The sequence below is a fragment of the Canis aureus genome, chromosome 32, assembly GCF_053574225.1.
Source record: "Canis aureus isolate CA01 chromosome 32, VMU_Caureus_v.1.0, whole genome shotgun sequence".
Lineage (NCBI taxonomy): Eukaryota > Metazoa > Chordata > Mammalia > Carnivora > Canidae > Canis > Canis aureus.
This window is the reverse complement of record NC_135642.1, coordinates 24,494,476-24,519,307: the sequence shown is the minus strand read 5'-3', so window position 1 is coordinate 24,519,307 and position 24,832 is coordinate 24,494,476. Positions and strand designations below refer to the sequence as shown.

General features: G+C 36.4%; 1 protein-coding gene across 7 annotated transcripts in view; it reads right to left on the bottom strand.

Moving 5' to 3' along the window:
* UNC13C (unc-13 homolog C) overlaps positions 1 to 24,832 on the bottom strand; it is a 586,284-nt gene that overhangs the window by 335,612 nt on the left and 225,840 nt on the right. For all 7 annotated transcript variants that reach the window (XM_077881171.1, XM_077881173.1, XM_077881169.1 and 4 more), the window contains one exon: positions 6,093 to 6,312. In XM_077881171.1, the coding sequence (XP_077737297.1) occupies positions 6,093 to 6,312 (220 nt within the window). The remainder of the gene's footprint in view (positions 1 to 6,092; positions 6,313 to 24,832) is intronic.

The following is a 24,832-nucleotide window of genomic DNA, read 5'->3' as shown; positions in this document are numbered from 1 at the left end:
AGAAACTTATTGGTCAGCCTGCTCTTGGTGCCTCTGTCTGTCTTTCTCATGAAATCTTATAGATGGGCATGGAGCTGGTATTTTCTACAATTTTTCCTTCAGTTGTTTTACAGCCAAGACAATCCTCTTCTTTTAACATGCCTCCAATCTCTCCAAGGAGCAGATGGACAACTCCTCCAGTCTTCAAACCACTTGTCTCCTTTCCTTTATACAAGCAAAGCTACATACTCTACACAATTTGGGGAATACAACAAAGAATTGACTATTAATAGAAGGATAACTGGAGGATCACAGACCTAGCATAGCATCATCTCCTATTCTCATAGGTTACTCCTCACAGACTGGGAGAATGTGGGCAGAGAGCCCCCCCGCACCTCCCCCCCTCCCCCCGCCTTTCAAGGAACCGCCACTTTCTATGGAGTAGTTTTACTTCTGTTGAGCATGGGTCCAAAAACAAAAATCAGCCTTTCTTCCCCACCTCGCCTACCTCTACCATATCCAATCACACCATTATTGATAAATACAAACTTTGAGAACAAGTTCAGAAATATTTGCATATTAAAAGAAGACAAAGTCAGGAATGCACTCTCAAAATTGTATGTCAAAGCTATTACATCAAATGAGCATTATTTAGATATTAACTTCCTTGAGATTTCCCAATTATTTAAGAGTCAAAAGTTATGTAGCTTAGGGGAAAAACTAATTTCAACAAAGGAAAACACAGTGCTCAACTCCAAAAGCATCTTTACTATGTAAGGAAAAAAAAAATAAGGGAGAGATGGAAAGAGGAAAGATATTTTTTGTTCTTACCACTTTTCACAAGTTTTTTTTTCATGTCTTTAAAAAAATGAGAAAAAAGAAAACAGAATTTTAAACAAGTTTTCTTTCTATTTCTCTTTCTAAAGTAGCCTCTGAATGGAAGTTGGCTGAACAACTAGTTCATAGTGTTATCAGAAGCTAGCCTGGCATTCATAGCTAGGCTATGCTGTTCTCCTCTTGAACATGAATAAACTTGAAAACAAGGTCACTATACAAACCAGAAAATACAAAATGAATTAGTGACTACTGTTACTTTGCTAAGTACAGATATTACTCTCACTCTTGTATGTCCTCCTGGTAGATAAGATTTTTTTAACCTACACAAATTGTCCTCACTTCCAAACAACTATAGGTTGCTGAAGGGTATGTGGGTGAGGGGATGGGGTAACTGGGTGATGGACATTAAGGAGGACACGTGGCGTAATGAGCCATGTGTTATTTACAACTGATAAATCACTGACCTCTACCTCTGAAACTAATAATACATTTTATGTTAATTAATTGAATTCAAATAAAATAAAACTATGAATGTGTTTTTGGTGGCTTTAACTGAGGGGCATTAATAATTATCATTAACTTTTCATGTATGTAGAAACAATGCTCAGGTTTTGAAAAATTCCAGTAGCAGCAGTATTAGAAACCAGATCTTTCTCAAGTAACTGAGGACTATGAAATCTAGATATATATCTATATATATCCATTGCTTATTTATGTTGAATATCTGTATCGCATCATGTAAGGCATACTCACCATTTTTGTTCCCCTATAGCAGCCTATCTCAAACCTGAAGATGCTCTGTTATTAGTTTATTCCTTGAGGTTAAGAAAATGATCATTGCATTACAGTAATTATTAATTCCACTTTTACCCAAATTAATTTATTAGATGACTTTCTCTTTAATGTTGTTGAAAAGCCAATGCAGGGGATCTCTGGGTGGTGCAGCAGTTTAGCGCCTGCCTTTGGCCCAGGGCGCGATCCTGGAGACCCGGGATCGAGTCCCATGTCAGGCTCCCAGTGCATGGAGCCTGCTTCTCCCTCTGCCTGTGTCTCTGCCTCTCTCTCTCTCTGTGACTATCATAAAAAAAAAAAAAAAAAGGAAAGAAAAGCCAATGCAGTAGGTAAGTTGTAATAGGGATATACTCCAAACTTGATGGGTTGACCACAGAGGACAGGCTTTGAGTTATCATAATGTGTGGCCAACATCTGGGCAGCATAGTTTGCCTAAAAGTCAGGGGTACTCATGGGAGGGTGGAAAAGCACAGTAAAATTAATCAACTTTCCATGTTTTCCCTTATAAACTTTGCATGTTTCTTTATAAATTAGGACAGAACACTAGGCTGGGAGTTCAGAGACCTCAGTTCTAACACTATCTATATTATCCACTTGATTCTTTTTGACAAGAAACTAGATTATGTGAACTCAGTAAAATCAGTAGATTGGGTTCCCCAATTCCTTGATCTCAAAGGCTCCCCTAAAAGTCTGTGATTCCACAAAAAATGATCTTTAAACTATTACATGCTATTTCTAACTGCAATTCTCATGCCCTCGTTTGTTGCATAAGCAATAATTATTAAGCAACTAACTATGCTACAACGTGTGCTAAATTCTGGAGAAATGAAGAGGACAACCTCCATCCTAGAGCAGTGGATATACTGAATCCTACTTCTAAGCTTCTTGAGTACTTATTATAGAAGTATTATCTCGTGTAATCATTGTTAAAAGAGTAGAATGTTCAAAGAGTCCAAGATATGTGTTCACATCTGTTCATCTCAGTTTTAGAAAATATGTCTGAGTCCAGGGAATATTGGTTACTTTTTCTTGAGCTCTGAAAGCTCCTACCCACAATAGCTAATTAATATACACAAATAACTGACCATCTTAAGATATCACAGTTGCAAAATGTGGTAACAGAAATACAAAAGTAAGAGAATCAGTATGTAGTTTGTAGATAGGAATACTCTAGCCAAATTTTGTTAATGCTGTGAATTTGTAATGGCTAACAGAACACATGTCAGTAGGAAACACACAGATCAAGAGAACAGCTCACAAGATGCTACTTTTCTGAACTTTTGGCAAATACTTTCTATCCTTAAGGAGGTAATTAAAATTTCCAGTTAAGAATTAAAAGTAGGCAGAATGCGTATTCAGTGGAATTCTGGGATTTTTTTCCTTGGAAATGTGTAAGGAAGTATAAGCCAATAGATTAGGTACCATGATTATTTGTATATTTTTCCAATTTTTAAAGTTGTCTCTTTTCTACTTCAAAAAGATAATCAAGAAAAATACTTCACATGTGATCTCTCTTCTACTTATGTCTCAGTCTGCACACAACTTCAACCCAGCCAACATACATATTTTTTTGTTATCAGTTTAAAACTATCACTGTAATTGTCATGGCAAATTCCTTACAGGTTATATATTAACTTCACTTAGGGTCACCAGCTGCTCCTCCAGTAGCAATAGTTCAATTCTTTCACCACCAAATGTTGTTTCCAAAACAAAAATGAAATGCCTTTTTGAAACAGCAGGCCACTCATGAGTTATTAAAGAAACAACAGGTGGACTCTGGCCACTGACACTGGCTTGAAACTGAGAGAGGAAGAATAAATCAGGTCTTTTTTCTCAAGGATTGATCTGCTTCTCTTTGGTCTCTGTTTCTATCTACTATACCACATGGCTTGCAGCTTTGGGCCAAGAAGGCAGCAAAGCATAGGAACTAGCACCAAGTAAAATTGCCTCGCCAGGACCTGAGGTGCAGTAGTTCGGGGGAACTTATTTGACATTTCTAGGAATCTCTGCACCTGTGAGGGATTACTGGATTCATGAGCAGGGTTTTCAATTACCTGATCTAATCCCACTTGACTACAAGTGTATATAGATCTCACAGTCCCAAGATTTGACAGGAGAGATATGCCAAACTCAAACTGACTTTAAGTAACTTTACCTACTCTCTTTGGCATGGATCAAGGGTCAGACCACATGTAAAGTATATATATTTTTTGCTTTTATTCTGAGTGTATGTGTTTATATGATGACAGACAGCAAGGTCTTCAGAAAAAGATTAGTAAAATAATAAGGGTTCTAAAAACCTGAAGACTATTATTTGAAAAAGACAAGTATTAGTAAAACCTCATACACAAAGGAAGTCCATTTATTAATATTTTCCCCAGGATAGAAGTTCAAAGAATAGAAGTTACCAGGAGGCAGGGCTTGGTTCAAATTGTAATTTACACACTGTCATTTTCTAATGATGAATTGTTGCATTTTCCTAGAGGTGTTCAAACAAAGAGTGACAATTTTGAGAAAAAAAAAATCATAGAACCTCCTCATTTTTACAGGAGGCTCGCTGAATTAGCTATACCTTCCAATTCTGATTTCCTATTTTTATGCTCTCCTTTTCTTCTAATATAGGCATATGTGGAAGTATTTTATACAAGGTGTGTCACCATTGCAAACTTCTTGCTGAAGTCAATGGGAAGAGAAATTTCTTAAGGAAATGTCATTGATTCTGTAGGGACAATTTCAAATTTTATTGATAGTTATTGTGGAAAGTGAAGTTAAATTCATACACTTGCAAAGCCTCTTTCTGTTCAACACAAGTGTGGATTTTAGGAAAACAATAAGGAGGTATTACTAAAGAATATATTCCCTTCCTGGGGCATTCATACCCATCCTCATTTTTCTCAACAATTTTTGATTCTTTCAGTTTACATGTGGATTTTAATGAAAAACCTCAAAAAAGTTGCTTAATTTAACCAACATCCATCAACGTATCTTAAGAAACAGAAATAGATACTATAAAAATGTTTCTAAAGTTGAATGAAAGTGTGACATCTTTAGTCTCTAAAACACAGAGAAGAATCAGCTCATTTCTAAAGTATAATCTACATCATTTTTTTTCCTTAATGGATTCAAGCCATTTGTTTCTAGATGGCAATATTTTTTCTTGTTTTTTCAAATGTCACTGCCTGTTTACAATTCATTTTTTAAATAAATAGACTGAATCTAATTGGATTATGAGATTATGTAAATTAGCTGAGTAGTATTCAGTCAATCCCCCTTCCTCCTAAGCAGTTATTCCTGAATATATTTTTTATTTTTTAGAGAAGAGACACTACCTATTTTGAAAAAAAAACCGCATTTATTACCATTAATAGCCTCCTTCTGATCTGATGGTGTAGGGAGAATATTAATAAAGTAGAGAAAACGTGTATGATTTACTACAAAACCAGCTGACAGCATTTCTGATTTAATCTTTATTTTGACATTTTCCTCTGATCCTCCTCAATTTTATGCAACCCATGGATGTTATGCATTCACTGTATTCATATAAACAATAAACAGAAGGGACAATGTTTACATGTGAAAAGAAGGATTTGCAAATGAAAGTCCCTGTTTAAATAGATTTCTTTGGCTTTTTTTTTTTTTTTAAAGTAATTTAAGGGTCACAGCCACAACCAAATCAATGCAGCAGTGAAAAGTCAATAATATGTATTTTAGACTGTGATGTTTTTTGGCATTTTTGGACCTAATCTAAAGAAGCAGTATAAAGAATTTTTTTGGAAATGGAAAATTTAAGATAACTTGTCACAAAGGTCGAAGTGACATGTACCTATTCAGAAGTAAAAAGATGGGGAAGCTATTAATATTCATTGAGCATCTACTATGTGCCAGACTTTTAGCAGAGACTATTTCATTTAGTCTTCCCCATAACCCTCTGAGGTAAATTTTATTATTCCTGTTCATTTGGTGGAGAAAAATGAAGCCCTGAGAAGTTAAAAAACTTATCCAAGGTCACATATCTGGTAAGTTAGATGTGTCTTTGATATTCAAACACAAAACGTCCCAATTCCAAGAATATGACTCTGTCAGGCAGACACCAAATAAGCTTGGGAAGGAATTCAGATTGCTGTAATCACAAGGGTGTGCCTTAAGCATTAGTCCTTGTTTGAGGAACATGACTTTCCACATTCCCACTTCCACACAGGGCTATTATGAGACAGAAGTGACCAAACAGTTCAAAAGTCACTTTCAAGCTTTCTACTTGGTGAGCATGTCATTGCTTATTCTGAGGAATCTAAGTCAGAGCCCCACACCGTGGGAACACATCATCAAGGAGATGACTTCATGGGTGATATGTGAATATTTGTGCAATAGGAGGGGTGGGGGGTTGGAATTACTGAAAACCAGCAGGAACTGAAGAGGTCTAATCCGAAAACATGTAGGATAAGGCAGGCTCTGCTTATATATCTTTAGCCCAAACAGGTACTCACTCTGCAAACAGTCAGCATTTAAGAGATCCTGACACTTTTCATGGCACTTCACTCCACACTCCAAACACTTCATGCCTTGCCGGGCAATGCCCCACAGGAGCCCTTCACACTCATAACAGTAGGTGGGTGTTGTTGCCGTCCAGACTTCAAAATTGTGGGGGGTGGTGGAGGACATGGGGTAGATCAGTGCCTGTAAGGTCTTCTTGAAGACATGTATTTTCTGTAAAGATGAAATAAATTACAATGCCAGCCAAGTCAGTGGATTTGGAGAATTTCAGCATAAAACTATGTTATCACTTTTCCCTGAAAATGCTATTTTGAAAGAGCCTCTTAATTACTGACTTAAGTAATGATAGTAAGCACAGTCATTCTGCTCACTTATTCTTCTCTCAGCATTGTAGGGCCCAATTCACTCATTTGAACAAAAGAACTTGCTAACCTTCCAGACCAGACTGGGTTCCACTGTTGTGCAACCTTCTTTCAGAGCAGCAACAAGCTCTAATTACTTGATAATGTCCACATCCCTATACTGTAGACTCTTATGAGGCCAAGGATCATGAAAATCTTGCTCATTGCTTTATCAGTCATTAGAGCTTAACCTAGTCTATGACTTGATAATGGTGTTTAGGGAACATTAATTTAAAAAATGTGTATGCATATACACACATACATGCAGAAATACACACACACACACATCTCCTTGGTCTAAACTGGTTCTTGGTAAAATTGTAAAGTAGATGGAAACTATTCTCAAGGCTGACCCTAACCCTCCAGAAATATCCCCATCCTCTCTTGTATCCTACTAGGGCCTCTCTTTCCTAACTCTGTACCCTCCCTGACACTTGAACCCTTCCCAGTTCCAAAATATGCTCATTCTACAATTCCTTCTGCAGAGGACTGCTTTCATTGCTTCCTTTAGGAAGGAGCTCATCAACTAATTCAGAAGGGATCACTAGTAGTAGGTAAAGGCTAAATGTGGCTAAGGTAATGGTAATATTTTAAAGGGAGATAAATTTTTGTAGTTCATGGAAGTTTTGTAGTTCACTTTCAATGATAAGCCACTGGTCGGGTAGAAAAATTCACTGAATGAGTAACCAGAAGACCTGAGTTCCCTAGCATTGGACCAATCACATGACATTTAATATGGGTTTCTTCAGGCCATATTTACGGCCAATGTTCCATATTTCTCTTCTTTAGTGTCTCACAGTGGCTATTATTGTCCCTGACACATAGTAGGGGTATAACACATATTTTGTGGAGTCAATGTTCTGCCACTGAGGCGTCTTATAGTCCACAGAAACTTCAGGTCTCTAAGCTTTGCTGTCGTCTACCTACCTACCTACCTACTTACCTGTAGTATTATTTTGAAGGTCAAATTGTGATGGTAATGAACCTATTCCATAGACTTCAAAATAGTAAATAAATACTAAGTATTAGCACTCACAGTGGATTTTCCAGAACCCACTGTAGGTTTATAGGAAAGAGACTTGTCTGGATGAGTCCTTTTCTCTGCTTTTCATATCAAACTATGTAGGTGACTTCTTTTTTCTCTTTTTTTAAAGATTTTATTTATTTGAGAGAGAACATGATCTGGGGGAGGGGTAGACTGAGAGGACAAGAAGCGGACTCCCTACAGAATGTGAAGCCCTACATGGGACTTAATTCCAGGACCCTGAGATCATGACTTAAGCTGAAGTCAAACACTTAACTACTGAGCCACCCAGGTGTGCCTGCATATGATTTCTTGAAAGAAAGACCATCACTCTGAAATTACAGTTACAGATATTTCATACAATATTCAAAATTAATGAATATTTACACAAATCCTGTAGGAGCTTAGCATTTACATAAAACAATTATATTTTGCATTAATAATCCTTAAATCTCATTTCTGAATATCTTAAATCTCATTTCAGAGTATCTTCACAATGTTGAAGACCAACTTTTCACAATTTTTCAATTCCACAGTATGGTAACAGCATATTTCCCTTTATTAGTACATTCCTCTCACCACATGTTTTCCCAGAATATGTTTGGTAATGGTACTGGAAGATTCCCTGCAGGGAGTTAAGCTACACTACATTTTTTTAAAACTTTTAAACAGCAAGATACAGCCTTGCTATTACATGAATATCTGGTCAAAGTTTTTTTTTTTAAGATATTTATTTATTTATTTATTTATTTATTTATTTATTTATTTACTTATTCATTCATTCATTCGTTCATGATAGACATAGAGAGAGATAGAGAGAGAGAGAGAGAGAGGCAGAGACACAGGCAGAGGGAGAAGCAGGCTCCATGCTAGGAGCCCGACACGGGACTGGATCATGCCCTGGGCCAAAGGCAGACGCCAAACCGCTGAGCCACCCAGGGATCCCCTGGTCAAAGTTTTTAATACTTCATGTGAGTCTACAGAGCAGCAATATGATCAAATACAGGAATTATTCAAGTGGGAGACCCCCATATTAAGGTTTATACAAACAATTGAATCCATCCTCTCCAATAAATATAGCCAAAGCCAAGTAAATCTTTTAGCTTCATTTCATAATGAAGACATCTTGCAAAAAACTGTTAAGAGGGCAGCCCGGGTGGCTTAGTGGTTTAGCACTGCCTTCAGCCCAGGGCATGATCCTGGAGTCCCTGGATCGAGTCCCACTTCGGGCTCCCTGCACGGAGCCTGCTTTTCCCTCTGCCTGTGTCTCTGCCTCTCTCTCTCTCTCTCTCTCTCTCTCTCTCTGTCTCTCATGAATAAATAAATAAATCTTTAAAAAAAAAAAAGACTGTTAAGAGTTCTTTTAGAATTAAAACTATTTATTATTCATCTTTCCTTCCTCTGTATTGCTTAGCAGAGTGGATATCTTCAATACCATTAAAGTCAATTGAACAATTCTTGGCATAATAGATTTTCGGTCAGCCATCCATAGACAGTTTCCTGTCCTAGCTGGGCTGAGGCATGTGTGTGTGTATCCGGGAGTGTGTAATATAGCATTTTTGTTTAGACAAAAAATAAATAAGTAGAGAATTTAGTTATATTTGTAATTACATCAGGTAATTTGTTGTTTGTATTAGTAGAGGGAAGTAATTCTAACCCAATAGAACACTAGTTGAGAAGAACTGGTTAATGAACCCAAGAAGAGTAAAATATATATCAATTTAGAAAGCAGGGTAGGGAAAGAGTTGTTTGAATATGAATTTATCCACATATTTCAGGATTAAGTAAACAATTCATACATTTTCTCTAACTCCCTACGTGTATATTTTCTTTTTATTGAATTCAAGTGATATTTAGTTGGCTTCTAAATCCTTATGTTATAGTAGAAGTAATAAATATAAGAAATAGTTCCTAAAAAATTCAACATGCTAGAGAAAAAAAAAGAGTTCTGAACAGACAGCTAAGAAGTTTTCATTGAAATGTTTTGTTTGGTTGGGTTTAAAGAGCTATGATCCATTTTATAAAAAGAGAGTGAAGTTACTTTTTTTTAAAAAGGAGGAAACATGGAAAATTTACTAGATAGCACACTGAAAATCAACTGAGTGGGGTATTAAAATAAATCTAACATTTAAAAGCTAAAGAAGATGGGAAAAACTTGGATAGTTCACTAGAGGGTATATATCTACAGTCTTCGGGAAATGATAATTTACATCTTTTTCATTTGTGATTTTTGAGATATGAGCATTGTCTATCAAAGCTGAACATTAAAAAAAATGAGATACGGAAGGATGTCTGGGTAGCTCAGTTAAACGTCTGACTCTTGGTTTCAGCTCAGTTTGTGATCTTACGGATTGTGAGATTGAGCCCAGGGTTGGGCTCCACACTCAGTGGGGAGTCTGCTTGAGGATTCTCTTTCTGCCCCTCCTCACACTTGTACATCCTCTCTCTCTTTCAAATAAATACATACATACATACATACGTAAGTCATTAAAAAATAAATGACATATGGCAACTTTTCTTACTGAAGCAAAGTATAAGATGCAAGGATGGTCAGTTTAGAAGCTCAGGAAGTAAATAGTTAGGAAAGTATTTTCTTGGGAAAATACTGCATCCTGAGAAAATAAGGTACTTTCTTAGCAACAAAACAAGACCAGATCAAACAAGATTTTAAGAGAGGCCAAGAGTTGAGTTTTGTGGAATAAGTCAAAAAAGACAGGTTAAGGAGCATAGAATAAAACAAAGTGGAAGAAAATAAGGAGAAACCCCCAAATTAGTCATTAAAATGGAAAACGGGAATCATGGAAAATGGGAATCTAACTCACAGTTAGGAGTTGGATTGAATATATACATATATATATGTATTGAATATATACATATATATATATATGTAGTAGTTTTTACTAGAAAGATAACATTACAGTTAATATGACCCTTTCTGATATGAAAGGATGGGACTGGGTGTGTTATCCAGAGAGAATCTCTGGCCTAGGTAAACCAGAAGCCAGACAGATCAAGAAGGTGGTCCCAAGAAAAAATAGAGCCCTCATCTACTGGTATTAGCACTCAAGGACAGAATATATTCAGCAATATGGAAGAATTACTGATAATCTATTTTTAACGTTTCTAAAATTTCCAAATCTCCCCAACAAACACAGAGTACTTTCTAAAATGTATTTTTATTTTTTTAATACCCTTTTAGTAGCTATAGATAAAGTTGCATTTCACACTGTATAGGAGCTTCCTGTTTATACATCTCAGAAGACAAATGATACTGGTATTTATAGATGTGTATATATGTTCTATCTTTTTCTTCCCTCTTTTAAGAATCATAAAGCTTTTCTAAATCATGCTCAACACTTCATGGAAGTGACTTGCAAAGTAAAATGATTCTCATTGGCAAACATTAATCCTGGCTTTTCCTCAGTCTAAATAAAAACAAAACAAAGCAAACAAGAAAACCAATCTTATATGTCACTTTCCTCTCTAGTATGTATTTTCTGATTATAATGAAATGCATGCTCACTGTAAAAATAATTTATAAAACAGGAAAAGCACTAACATTTTTTATAAAGTTACTCAGTTTAATTTTTCAAAGTCATGTTTTGATTTGTGTTCTTTCAGGATTTTTTCTATTTATAGACGGAACGTAAGACTTAGCACAATTAGGAATAAAACTGATAAACATCAGTTTTATATTAGTGAAGTGACTGCAGAAAAAAGGCAATTTTAATTTTGTGGAGATACTGTTTTATTTGTAGAAACGAGGGTAAGACTCTCTTGCACCATACACAAAGATAAACTCAAAATGGATGAAAGATCTAAATGTGAGTCAAGATTCCATCAAACTCTTAGAGGAGAACACAGGCAACACCCTTTTTGAACTTGGCCACAGTAACTTCTTCCAAGATACATCCATGAAGGCAAGAGAAACAAAAGCAAAAATGAACTATTGGGACTTTATCAAGATAAGAAGCTTTTGCACAGCAAAAGATACAGTCAACAAAACTAAAAGACAATCTACAGAATGGGAGAAGATATTTGCAAATGATGTATCAGATAAAGGGCTAGTTTCCGAGATCTATAAAGAACTTATTAAACTCAACACCAAAGAAACAAACAATCCAATCATGAAATGGGCAAAACACATGAACAGAAATCTCACAGAGGAAAACATAGACATGGCCAACAAGCACATGAGAAAATGCTCCGCATCACTGGCCATCAGGGAAATACAAATCAAAACCTCAATGAGATACCATCTCACACCAGTGAGAATGGGGAAAATTAACAAGGCAGGAAACCACAAATGTTGGAGAGGATTCAGAGAAAAGGGAACCCTCCTGCACTGTTGGTGGGGATGTGAACTAGTGCAGCCACTCTGGAAAACTGTGTGGAGGTTCCTCAAAGAGTTAAAAATAGATCTGCTCTACGACCCAGCAATTGCACTGCTGGGGATTTACCCCAAAGATACAAATGCAATGAAATGCCAGGACACCTGTACCCCGATGTTTATAGCAGCAATGTCCACAAGCCAAACTGTGGAAGGAGCCTCGGTGTCCATCGAAAGATGAATGGATAAAGAAGATGTGGTTTATGTATACAATGGAATATTACTCAGCCATTAGAAACGACAAATGCTTCAACGTGGATGTAACTGGAGGGTATTATGCTGAGTGAAGTAAGTCAATCAGAGAAGGACAAACATTCTCATTCATTTGGGGAATATAAAAAATAGTGAAAGGTAATAAAGGGGAAAGGAGAAAAAATGAATGGGAAATATCAGAAAGGGAGACAGAACATGAGACTCCTAACTCTGGGAAATGAACTAGGGGTGGTGGAAGGGGAGGTGGGCGGGGGGTGGGGGTGACTGGGTGATGGTCACTGAGGGGGGTGACTGGGTGATGGCCACTGAGGGGGAGGTAGGCGGGGGGTGGGGGTGACTGGGTGAGGGGCACTGGTGACTGGGTGATGGGGAGTTGACGGGATGAGCACTGGGTGTTATTCTATATGTTGGCAAATTGAACACCAATAAAAAATAAATTTATTTAAAAAAAACAAGAAATGAGGGTAAGGAATGCTTTGACTCTGATAAGCCTCTTTAGCCATGTACAGTTTCTAGATTACAAAAGGGAAGATGTTCATATCCTAAACAATTATTTTGTTTAAAATTCCTCCTCTAGGAAATTGGAATCTAAGATAAAATGCTCTAATATGTCACTTTTTGAACAATTAGGACACAGAAAAAAATGAAATGCCTTCTCTATTCATAACTATAAGAGAAAATTAAAATGAACCCAAGAAATAAAGCAATCAGGCTTCCTGCCAAAGGTGATGACTAGTATTTTTAGACCATCAATATTCCAATCAATCAACTGTTAATACTATAGGAACAAAGCATGTCTGCCTCCATTTGCCATGCCTTTTCTCTTTTTTCTCTACTATTTAACCAGTGATACAACTAATGAAGTTCTATTTTTCTCATCATCCTGTGAGTTTTCCTCATGGGAGTATGTAAACTATGACTTTCCTATAATAAAAGAAAAACCCCACATTTTGGTAATTACAAAAAAAATATGCTTCTTGTTTTGAAGCATTTTTCATGTACCTTGATATGTGTTTTTTAGGAAAAAAATAAAACCTAGGGGTGCCTGGGTGGCTTAGTTGGTTCAGCTTTGAGTCTTGGTTTCAGTTCAGCTCATGAGCTCAGGGTTGTGAGACTGAGCCCTGTGTCAGGCTCTTAGCTCAGCACAGAGTCTCCTTGGGATTCTCTCTCTCCCTTCTTTCTATGCCCCTCCCTATCCTCATGTACTGTGTCTCTAAAGAAATAAATAATACATTTTTAAAAAATCTATTTGCTATCCTGTAAGTACAATTTCACACAATTTGTAGACATAAGCACCAGAAAGATTTGCAGAACAAAGATCAGGTATAATGTGACCTTTGAAATTTGTTATAAACATGAAGACAGAACAATGGTATAATAAGTTCTTAAGTATAAAACAGCTTAATTTTAGGGCACCTGAGCAACTCGGTTTACCATTTGATTCTGATTCTTGATTTCAGCTCAGGTCATGATCTTGTGAGATTGAGCCCTGGATTGGGCTCTCTGTTCAGTGGGGGAGTCTGCTTCTCTCTCTCTCTCTCTTTTTTTCCCACCCCAGTCTTCTCCCCTCACCACTCATGCTCTCTCTGTCTAAAGTAAGTAAATCATAAAAAAATTGCTCAGTTTCAGGTCCAATTTACTCATGAGAATAATCATCACATGAGAATGGCTGTAAAAGATAAAGTTATTCAGGTAAAGTTTTGTATCTGAAAATGTCAAGAGAGACCAAAAATTATGTGCCTATCTTTGGAAAAGTGTAAGTACTTTGTTTTTACTTATACTGTTTGTTAACCAACACTAATTATCACTGACCTAAGTAACTTACTCAGTAAGTCCAAATAAAGAGAGTGAAAATGATAAAGATGATGATTCAATAATTCAAGAAGAGTACAATATAGGATATACTTGTTATGACAGAAAATATGTTCTGGAAACAAATTAGGATAGATTTGTCATGTATTATATGTGCCGCTTTTACTCCAATTCAAACTTTAAATGAAAATATGTTTATACAGCTCTAAAGACTCCACCAAAAAAAAAAAAAAACAGAATAAAATAAACTTAGTAAATTTTCGTGATATAGCATCAATACACAAAGATGTGGTACATTTCTACACATGAATAACAAATTATCAGAGAAATTAAGAAATTTAATTTACACACATCAAAAAAGAATAAAAACCTAGGGACAAATTTAACTAATGAGATGAAAGATCTATACACTGAAAAGTTTAAGATATTAATGAAAGAAATTGGAGAAGACACAATAAAAGATATGCCATGCTCACAAGCTATAAGAGTATCATTAAAATGTTCAAACTACCCAAAACCACATATAGACTCAGTGCATTCCCTATGAAAATTCCAAAGGCAATTTTCACAAAAATACAATAACCAATCTTAAAATTTTCATGGAACCACAAAATTCCAAATAGACAATGCAATCTTAAAACAAAAACTGCAGGCATTACACTCCCTGATTTCAAACTTTATTTCAAAGATATAATAATCACAACAGGAGATCCCTGGGTGGCACAGCGGTTTGGCGCCTGCCTTTGGCCCAGGGCGCGATCCTGGAGACCCGGGATCGAATCCCATGTCGGGCTCCCAGTGCGTGGAGCCTGCTTCTCCCTCTGCCTGTGTCTCTGCCTCTCTCTCTCTCTCTCTCTCTCTCTCTGTGTGTGACTATCATAAATAAAAATTTATTAAAAAAATAATAACAATCACAACAGTATTTACTGCATAGAAACAGACACATAGATAAATATAACAAAATAGAATTCAGAAATAAAACCACACACATATGACTAATAAATTATGATAAAGGAATTAAAGATATACAATGGGAAAAGGACAGTGTCTTTTCAAGAAATATGTTAGGGAAACTGAACAGCTACATGCAAAAGAATCAAATGGACCTCACAAAAAATTAATAAGAAATTAATTAAAGACTTGAATAATAAGAAGTGAATCAGACTCCTAGAAGAAAACATAGGTGGTAAGTTCCTTGACACTGGTCATGGCGATGATTTTTTTTTTTTTTGGATTTGACACAAAAAGAAGAGGCAACAAAAGCAATAAATAAGTAAGTGGGACTACATTAAACTAAAAAGCTGCTGCAGAGTAAGGGAAACCATCAACAAAATGAAAATACAACCTGCTGAATGGAAGAATATATTTGAAAATCATATATCTGATAAGAGACTAATATGCAAAATATATCATGAACTCATAAAACTCAAAAGCTAGAAAACAAACAACCTGATTTAAAAATGGGCAGAAGACCTGAATACACAGTTTCCAACAAAAGACATAGGTATGGCTAAAAAGGCAAATGAAAAGATATTCACTATTACCAATCATCAAAGAAATGCAAATCAAAACCAAGTCATATCACCTTACATCTTTCTATTTGTTATCTCACTGATGTCCCCAAAAGTACTCTAGCAATATTGATATATTATTTTACACATTGGAAAACTGATCTGGCAACATGGCCAACTAAGTTGATATAGTCTACTAGAGAAGTGTTGGAAAAAATATTTTAATATGTAAAAGAGCCCAAAAGAAATAGATTCTCCAGTTGGGCAGGGGTAGGGGTGTTAGGGGGAAAGGAGCTTACTGTCAGAAACGTGAAAGCTGATTTGATGGAAACCCAAAGGTTGTCTTTGGGATCCAATTAAACTCCATGGGCTACAAACTTGAGGTTTTCAGGCTATTCTCAGATGTGACATATAGACTTGCCTTTTACTTAATATGGGGATTGAGGGTAGTAATGAGACATTAAACATTTGTAGATAATTTTTTAGGACAGAATTACTAGCTTTAAAGTCTGAAGACAAAGATACTACAAAAAAGAAAATTGCAGGCCAGCATCTTCAATGAACACAGATGCAAATATCGTCAAAAAATTTTAGAAATTAGCACATTTTTAAAAAATCATGCTCCATGGGATCCCTGGGTGGCACAGTGGTTTGGCGCCTGCCTTTGGCCCAGGGCGCGATCCTGGAGACCCGGGATCAAGTCCCACGTCGGGCTCCCGGTGCATGGAGCCTGCTTCTCCCTCTGCCTGTGTCTCTGCCTCTCTCTCTCTCTCTCTCTGTGTGACTATCATAAATAAATGAAAATTTCAAAAAAAATCATGCTCCATGGTTAAATGGCCAAATATGACTTATTCCAGGGACATAAGGGTGGTTTAATATTCACAAATCAATGTAATACATCACATTAACAAGAGAATTTTATATATATATATATATATTTATATATAATTACATATATATACATATATATAATCATCTCAATAGATGTAGGAAAAGCATTTGATAAAACACAAAACCCATTCACGATAAAGAAAACCTTTTAACAAAGTAGGTTTAGAGGGAACATACCTCAACATAATAAAGGCCATATATGAAAAACTCACAGCTAACATCATACTCAATGGTGGAAAACTGAAAGCTTTTCGTCTAAGAGCAGGAACAAGACAAGGATGTCCAATCTTGGCACTTTGATTCAACATAGTACTGGAAATTCTAGCTGCAGCAATCAGACACACACACAAAAATAAAAAGCATCCAAATTGGTAAGGAAGAAGTAAGGCTGTCACTATTTATAGATACCATGATACTGCATATAGAAAACCCTAATGTCTCCACCAAAACAACTATTAGCACTGATAATTTGGTGAAAGTTATAGGACACAAAATTAATAAACACAAGTTTGTTGTGTTTCTATACACTGACAATGAAGCAGTTAAAAAGAGAAATTAAGAAAACAACTCATTTACAATTGAACCAAAAATAATAAAATACCTAAGAATAAATTTAATCAAGAAAGTAAAAAAACTATATTCTAAAAACTATGTTGTTCAGAGAAATTGAAGATGACAGAAGTAGAAAGGTGCATCATGCTCATATGTTATAAGAATATTGTTAAAATGTCCACACTACCCAAAGCAAACTACAGGTTCAGTGTAATCCCTATCAAAATAGTGATAGCATTCTTCACAGAACTAGAACAAATAATCCTAAAATTTGTATGGAACTACAAAAGACCTCAAATAGCCAAAGCAATCTTGAGAAAGAATAAAGCTGGAGGTATCAGAAGCCTACACTTTAAGATATACTACAAAACTGTAGTAATCAAAACAGTATGGTAATGGCACAACACTAGACAGAGATCAATAGAACAGGATAGAGAGACCTAAGATAAACCCACACCAGTATAGTCAATTAATACGACATAAGGGGTAAGAATATCCAGTGGAAGAGAAAATCTCTTCAGTAAATGATGATGGAAAAAGTGAACTACTTTTTAATATACCAAACACACAAACTCAAAATGATTACATACCGGGCAGCCCTGGTGGCTCAGCGGTTTAGCGCCGCCTTCAGCTCAGGGCATGTTCCTGGAGACCCGGGATCGAGTCCCACATCAGGCTCCCTGCATGGAGCCTGCTTCTCCCTCTGCCTGTGTCTCTGCCTCTCTCTCTCTCTCTCTCTCTCTCTCTCTCTCGTGAATAAATAAAGAAAATCTTTTAAAACATGATTAAAGACCTAGATGTCACACTTGAAACCATAAGCCTCCTGAAAGAAAAGATAAGGCATGAACTTAACATGTTTCTGGATATGTCTCCTGAGGCAAAAGAAACAAAAGCAAAAATAAATTATTGGGACGATACCAAAATAAAAAGGTTTTGCACAGCAAAGAAAACTATCAACAAAACATAATGACAACTCACTGAATGGGAGAATATATTTGCAAATGATATATCTGATATGGGATTAATGTCCAAAATAGATGAAGAACTTATATAATTCAACACAAAAAATAAGCAATCCAGTTAAAAAATAATTGGATCTATATAGACATTTTTCCAAAGAAAACATACAGATGGCCAACAGACACATGAAAAGATGTCCAATAACACTATCCATCAGGTAAATACTAATCTAAACCACAATGAGATATCACTTCACACCAATCCGAATGATGAATATCAAAAATAAGATAACAAGTATGGGTGAGGATGTGGAGAAAGGGAATCACCATGCACGGTTGGTGGGAATGTAAGTTCTACAACCACTGTGGAAAACAGTATGGAGGTTCCTCAAAAAATTAAAAATAGAAGAACCATACAATCCAGTAATTCTACTAGAGAATATTTACCCAACGAAAATGAACACATTAATTTGAAAATTTTATATGTACCCTTATATTTATTGCTGCATTCTTTATAATAGTCAAGATATGAAAGCAACACAGGTGTCCATCGATAGACGAATGGACAAAGAAGGAGTGGTATACACACAGAGGCACACATGCACAGTGGAATATTACTTGTCCATAAAAAAGAATGAGATCTAGCCATTTGTGATAAAAGAATGGACTTAAACAGCTTATGGTAAGTGAATTAAGTCAGAGAAAGACAAAAAGCGTATGATTTCATGCATATGTGCAATTTAAGAAACTAAACAAACAAGCAAAGGAACAAGAGAGAGAGGCAAACAAGAAACAGACTCTTAATTATAAAGAAAATCTTATGGTGACCAGAACGGAGGTAGGTAGAATGGGTGGGATAGGTGATGGGGATGAAGGAGGGCACATGACATGATAAGCTCCAGGTATGGTATGGAAGTTGAATCTGTGTATTGTACATCTGAAACTAGTATAATACTGTATGTTAACTAGAATTTAAATAAAAATTTAAAAAAATAAAAACAATGAAAAACAGGTGAATATACAAATAAGACTTAAAGACAATAAACTGGTGATTGCCCAAATGGAGGTGGGGGGGAAATGAGTGAAACAGATAAAGGATATTAAGAAATAAAAACTTTCAGTTATAAAATAAATCAGAGATGAAAAATACAGCATAGGGAATATATTCAATAATATTGTAATAACATTGTATAGGAACAGATGGTGACTACACTTACCATGGTAAACCCCAAGCAATGCATAGAATTGCCAAATTAATGTTATACCCCTGAAACTAATATAACACTGTGTTAATTATACTTCAATAAAAGAAGTCGTATTTTCATTAAACATTTAGGAAACATCCACTATATTAAAATAAACGGTCTAGAGCATTTTAATCCATTTGTTGAAGAAGAGGGAAAACACAAGTCAATCTTCACAAATGAAACTTGGAAAAGAAAGTAAAAAGAAAACACAGTATATTTTTAAAAAGTAATAGAGCTAAGCTCAAATATATTATGGTAAGTATAAGTTGACTAAATTCACCTGTAGAAAGGCAAATTCTCAGACTGAATTTAAAACTAAGCTATATGGAGAGCACCTGGGTGGCTCAGTTGGTTAAATGTCTGCCTTCCAATCAGGTCATGATCCCAGGGTCTGGGATAAAGTCCTACATTGGACTCCCTGCTCAGTGGGGAACTTGCTTCTCCCTCTCCTACTGCCTCTCCCCCTGCTCCTGCAAGATCTCTCTCACAAATAATTAAATAAAATCTTAAAAATAAATAAAATTAAGCTACATGATATACACAGGGTGCCTGGATGGCTCAGTTGGTTAAGCAGCTGATGCTCAGGTCAGCTATGTGAGATATAGCCCCAAGTTGAGCTCTGTGCTGGGTGTGGACCCTGCTTGAGATTCTCTCTGTCCCTCTTCCTCTGCCCTTCACACCTTCTTTCCCTCTCTGGGAGGAAAAAAAAAAAAAAGAAAGAAAAAAGAAAGAAAAGCTATGTGAGATACACATAAAACACATTAAGACTTACAGAAGGAGCTAGAGAAAGTTCTATCACGGAAATAGTGATTATATCAATTTGGTAGAGGAGTATTAGTAGTATAGAGAAACTATTTTAAGTAAAAAGCATTTAAGAAATTAATAGGATTATTAGCAAAGTTGAAAGAAACAATTTATCAGGAATACAGAAGTCCCAAAACATGTACCCAACAAAAAAAGCTCATATGGGGTATCTACAAAACTGATAATCAACTAAGCCACAAATTAGTCCATTAAACGCTAATCACTGAATATACAATATATGTCCTCTGAATACAATGTAGTAACAATAATAAAGTTCATTTGGTTTGTCTTTGAGAGAATAAACACTCTAAATTGAAGAGTCAAAATAATAACGTCACTTATTAAATATTTTTCTCTTTCTAAAGCTTTTATGGATAACAGTTTCTTATGTTGTAAGTATTCTTTTCTGTGTATGCAATAATAATAAAAATTTTTAAAACTCAGAATATTCAACTCAGAATGTTAGAAAAGTAGCTTCAAGGTGAATACAAAGATGGCAGAAGATGAGTCTAAATAAGAAAAGAAATAAAATAGAAAACAAACAATATGAAGTAAAAAACACCAGAGAAATCTCTTGAAGTACTGATTTAAAAAAAAAAGAAGAAGAAAAAGTACAAATCAGGCGAAAACAGCAAAATTTATAAACTGTATAATTATATAAACAATTTAATGAAATTTTAGGAAAAAAAATGTTCTGGAGAAAAATATAAATTATCAAAATTGACTCAAGAACAAGTATTTAAAGAACATGGATGTGATTATTACACTAAATTTGAAGGTAGTCAAACAACTACTCTGAAAAAAATTACAAGACAGTTTTATTTTTTCTTTTTATTTATTTTTTAAGATTTTATTTATTTGACACAGAGAGAGCACAGCAGGGGGAGAGGAAGGCAGAGGGCAAGGGAGAAGCAGGCTCCCCAATGAGCAGGGAACCCAACATGGGGCTCGAACTTCTAGGATAATATACAAGCTGAAGGCAAACACTTAACCAACTAAGCCACCCAGGTGCTCCCACAAGATGGGGTTAGAGGCAAGTTTGCCCATCCTTCAAGGCAGAGAAACAACTTTAACTTTATACAAAATATTCCAGAAAAGTGATAAAAAGGACAGCTTCCCAACTTATTTTACAAAGCTAGTTTATTGATGCCAAGATTGCTCAAAGACAGTAAACCATAGGCCACCAATGCAAAATCTTATATAATTAGCAAACATGTAAGAAAATCAAGGTCAAGAGAGTTTCAGTAACTGGTCCAAGTTCCCCCAACTAGTAAATAGTGGAGCTGGACATATATCTATCTGTGCTCTTGAAGACAAGACTGCTCTTGAAGCAAAATAGAAGTAGGACCAATAACAATACTTGTAAACAAGAGAAAATTATTTAAATTTGTGATTAGATGGAGTCCCATATCAGTGCACACTGGAATCTGACTCTCTGCTGCAAAGGTGACCCAGAGGCACTGGATTCAGCATATACTCTGGATACCTCATTGCGGCTCTCTTCCCCACTTCCCAGACAGCCACCTGCTCTGCCTGGTGAGGGAATTTTCTTTTTAATTCCCACAAACTGTGAGATAAGTACGACTACCTTCCTTATACAGATGAGATGAAGAAGTCTCAGGGAGGCAAAAAGTATCGAGTCCTGGAAGGAGTAAGAGGTAGAGCTGAAATTCAAATTCAGGCCATATCAATTCAATTACATCACGTGGTTTGAAATAGTTCCTGTTCTTGAGAAGTCCAAGGTTAAGAGGTGTATGGTGAGCCAGCAGCATCCTGACTGACCCTAGGCACCAGACAGATGTTCTGACCTGTTTCCATGTCACCTTTCTAGTATTATGCTAGGGACAGGGCCCGGGTCTGATCAAATTATTCCCATGCATAATTATTGTAAATCCCTTTCATCAGGCCTTTAGTATTAGAAGGCGGGCCTCTTCTCTCCTGGATAAAGCAAGCTTGACTGAGAATTGACACTTTCTGGAAGTAAGCCTTTAGATCAGCCCCCCAGCCACAGTAAGATACAAATTAACTAGACAGATACACAGCATTCTAGAATCCCTTTCAGGTTTGGGGGTTTACATTCCTCACTTTACTTGAGTTTCCAAAAATCCTCATTTGGCACTGTCAATTTAAATACTCTCACCTGTTGGAAGCCTTCATTATGACCTGTAGCAATAGGAGTGCAGAACACAGTGTTTCAGCTCCCCACTCACTCTATTATAAGCCTCATGATGGCAGGGATTTATAGCTAGTTGTTCACTGTCTCATTTCCAGAATCTGAGACAATGCCTGACACACAGTAGACACTCAATTAATATTTGACTTATTGAATGGTTTTACTTGGATTGCCCCACTATTGGGGCTATACCTAGGAAACTATCACTTTATGAAATCAAGCACAAAACTGGATAATATAGTGTCAGGCACACTACTATTGTGATCTATGGACACCAGATTATTATTCTTTCTTGTGTTACTAGGCCAGATAGAAATGTTCAGCAATTATGGTCCTTAAGGGCTTTTTAGACTGAGATTTCTGATCAGCCCCAATAGCTCCCTGTGGGTGAAATAGAATTGGTGATGGATGGGGGCACATGGCAGTGCTTCACCCACGGCTCACAGAGTGTCAACGGGGGTGGTTCTGGCTAACCCACTGTCACATCAGACTTTAGAGCCCTTTCCTGCCTTGGAAGAGCTGACTGAACTTTTTACCATACATCTCTTTAATTAAAACAGATGTGTTACTGTTTGATATTTTCCACATGGCCAAGCTGTTTTCCTTCAGGTAAAGACACATATTTCATGCTTTCACATTGAGGGTGCCTAGGAAGACTTACAGCACGGTAAAGTGGAAATTATTTGCTTCAGCATTTATGTTAGTTGCCCATGTAATGACTTAATGTGACAGCTTGTCAAGGGTGACATTTGATACGCCTGTTGTGTAGAAGTCATATTTCATTTACTTTTTGAGACATGGGCCCCAGGGAAATGGGCTTTAGGAATTTGAGAGGGAGCTGATGGACTCCTTTCATCCACCCAACACACAGACAGAAAAGTCTTTTACATAGGTCTTCTGAAACTGAAGAAATACAATGTATTTTTAAGTGGATGAAAAGTAAATCAATAACTAATTTAACCATAAAGTGAGGGTGTGCTCCCCATTCAGGGCCTCAGAGAGTGGAGTAGCTCTTCTAATTTCTATCTCTTTCCTATAAACTTTTCATAGGAATAAAAATTTGTACTTCAGACCAAATACCATATTTTAAATTTTTTTGAAAGAAGGAATAATATGAGTTTAATGATAAAAACCCTCAATCTTGATTACCCCTTCAAAAACAAAAGACTAGATACTTCAAGATTCAGCAAGCAATATGGTGCTTTCTCTTACACCAGAGGATGTTTAATTTTTCTTATATCCAAACTACAGTAGACTGGCTGGGCAGGAAGGAGTTACCCCGTCACAACATCCACTGCACATCAGAATTGCCGGATAGTTTTTTAAAAACCCCTTATACCCAGACCACATCTGAAGCCAATTAAATCAGAATCACTGGGAGTGAGACCCAGGCATCTGCATGGTTTAAAGCTCCCACAGGTGATTCTAATGAGCCAAATTTAAGAATCCCTGACCTAGATATTTGCAGCCTACTTGTATTTTCTAATCATGTTGGGTCTTTCATTCAACAAGAATTTACAAAGTATCTACCTCATGCCAGACCTCATACTAAGCAATAGGGATCAAAGTATTTCACAGGAACAACAAAGATGCAGTGCTACCCTTAAGAATATTAGCATCTAAAGGAAAGGTTTACAAAGAGGTAAAGGAGGGATCCTTGGGTGGTGCAGCGGTTTGGCGCCTGCCTTTGGCCCAGGGCACGATCCTGGAGACCTGGGATCAAATCCCATGTTGGGCTCCCGGTCCATGGAGCCTGCTTCTCCCTCTGCCTGTGTCTCTGCCTCTCTCTCTCTCTCTCTCTGTGTGTGACTATCATAAATAAATAAAAATAAAAAAAAAGAGGTAAAGGATCTACACCCTAAAAACTACAGAACACTTCTGAAAGAAATTGAGGAAGACACAAAGAGATGGAAAAATATTCCATGCTTATGGATTGGAAGAATTAATATTGTGAAAATGTCAATGCTCCCAGGGAAATTTACACATTCAATGCAATCCCTATCAAAATACCATGGACTTTCTTCAGAGAGTTGGAACAAATCATTTTAAGATTTGTGTGGAATCAGAAAAGACCCCGAATAGCCAGGGGAATATTGAAAAAGAAAACCAGAGCTGGGGGCATCACAATGCCAGATTTCAGGTTGTACTACAAAGCTGTGGTCATCAAGACAGTGTGGTACTGGCACAAAAACAGACACATAGATCAAAGGAACACAATAGAGAACCCAGAAATGGGCCCTCAACTCTATGGTCGATTAATATTCGACAAAGCAGGAAAGACTATCTGCTGGAAAAAGGACAGTATCTTCAATAAATGGTGCTGGGAAAATTGGACATCCACATGCAGAAGAATGAAACTAGACCATTCTCTTACACCCTACACAAAGATAAACTCAAAATGGATGAAAGATCTAAATGTGAGACAAGAATCCATCAAAATCCTAGAGGAAAAGACAGGTAACACCATTTCTGAACTTGGCCACATCAACATCTTGCAAGATAGACCTATGAAGGCAAGGGAAACAAAAGCAAAAATGAACTATTGGAACTTAATCAAGATTAAAAGCTTCTGCACAGCAAAAGAAACAGTCAACAAAACTAAAAGACAACCTACAGAATGGGAGAAGATATTTGCAAATGACATATCAGATAAAGGGCTAGTATCCAAAGAACTTATTAAACTCAACAGCAAAGAAACAAACAATCCAATCATTAAATGGGCAAAAGACATGAACAGAAATTTCACCAAAGAAGAC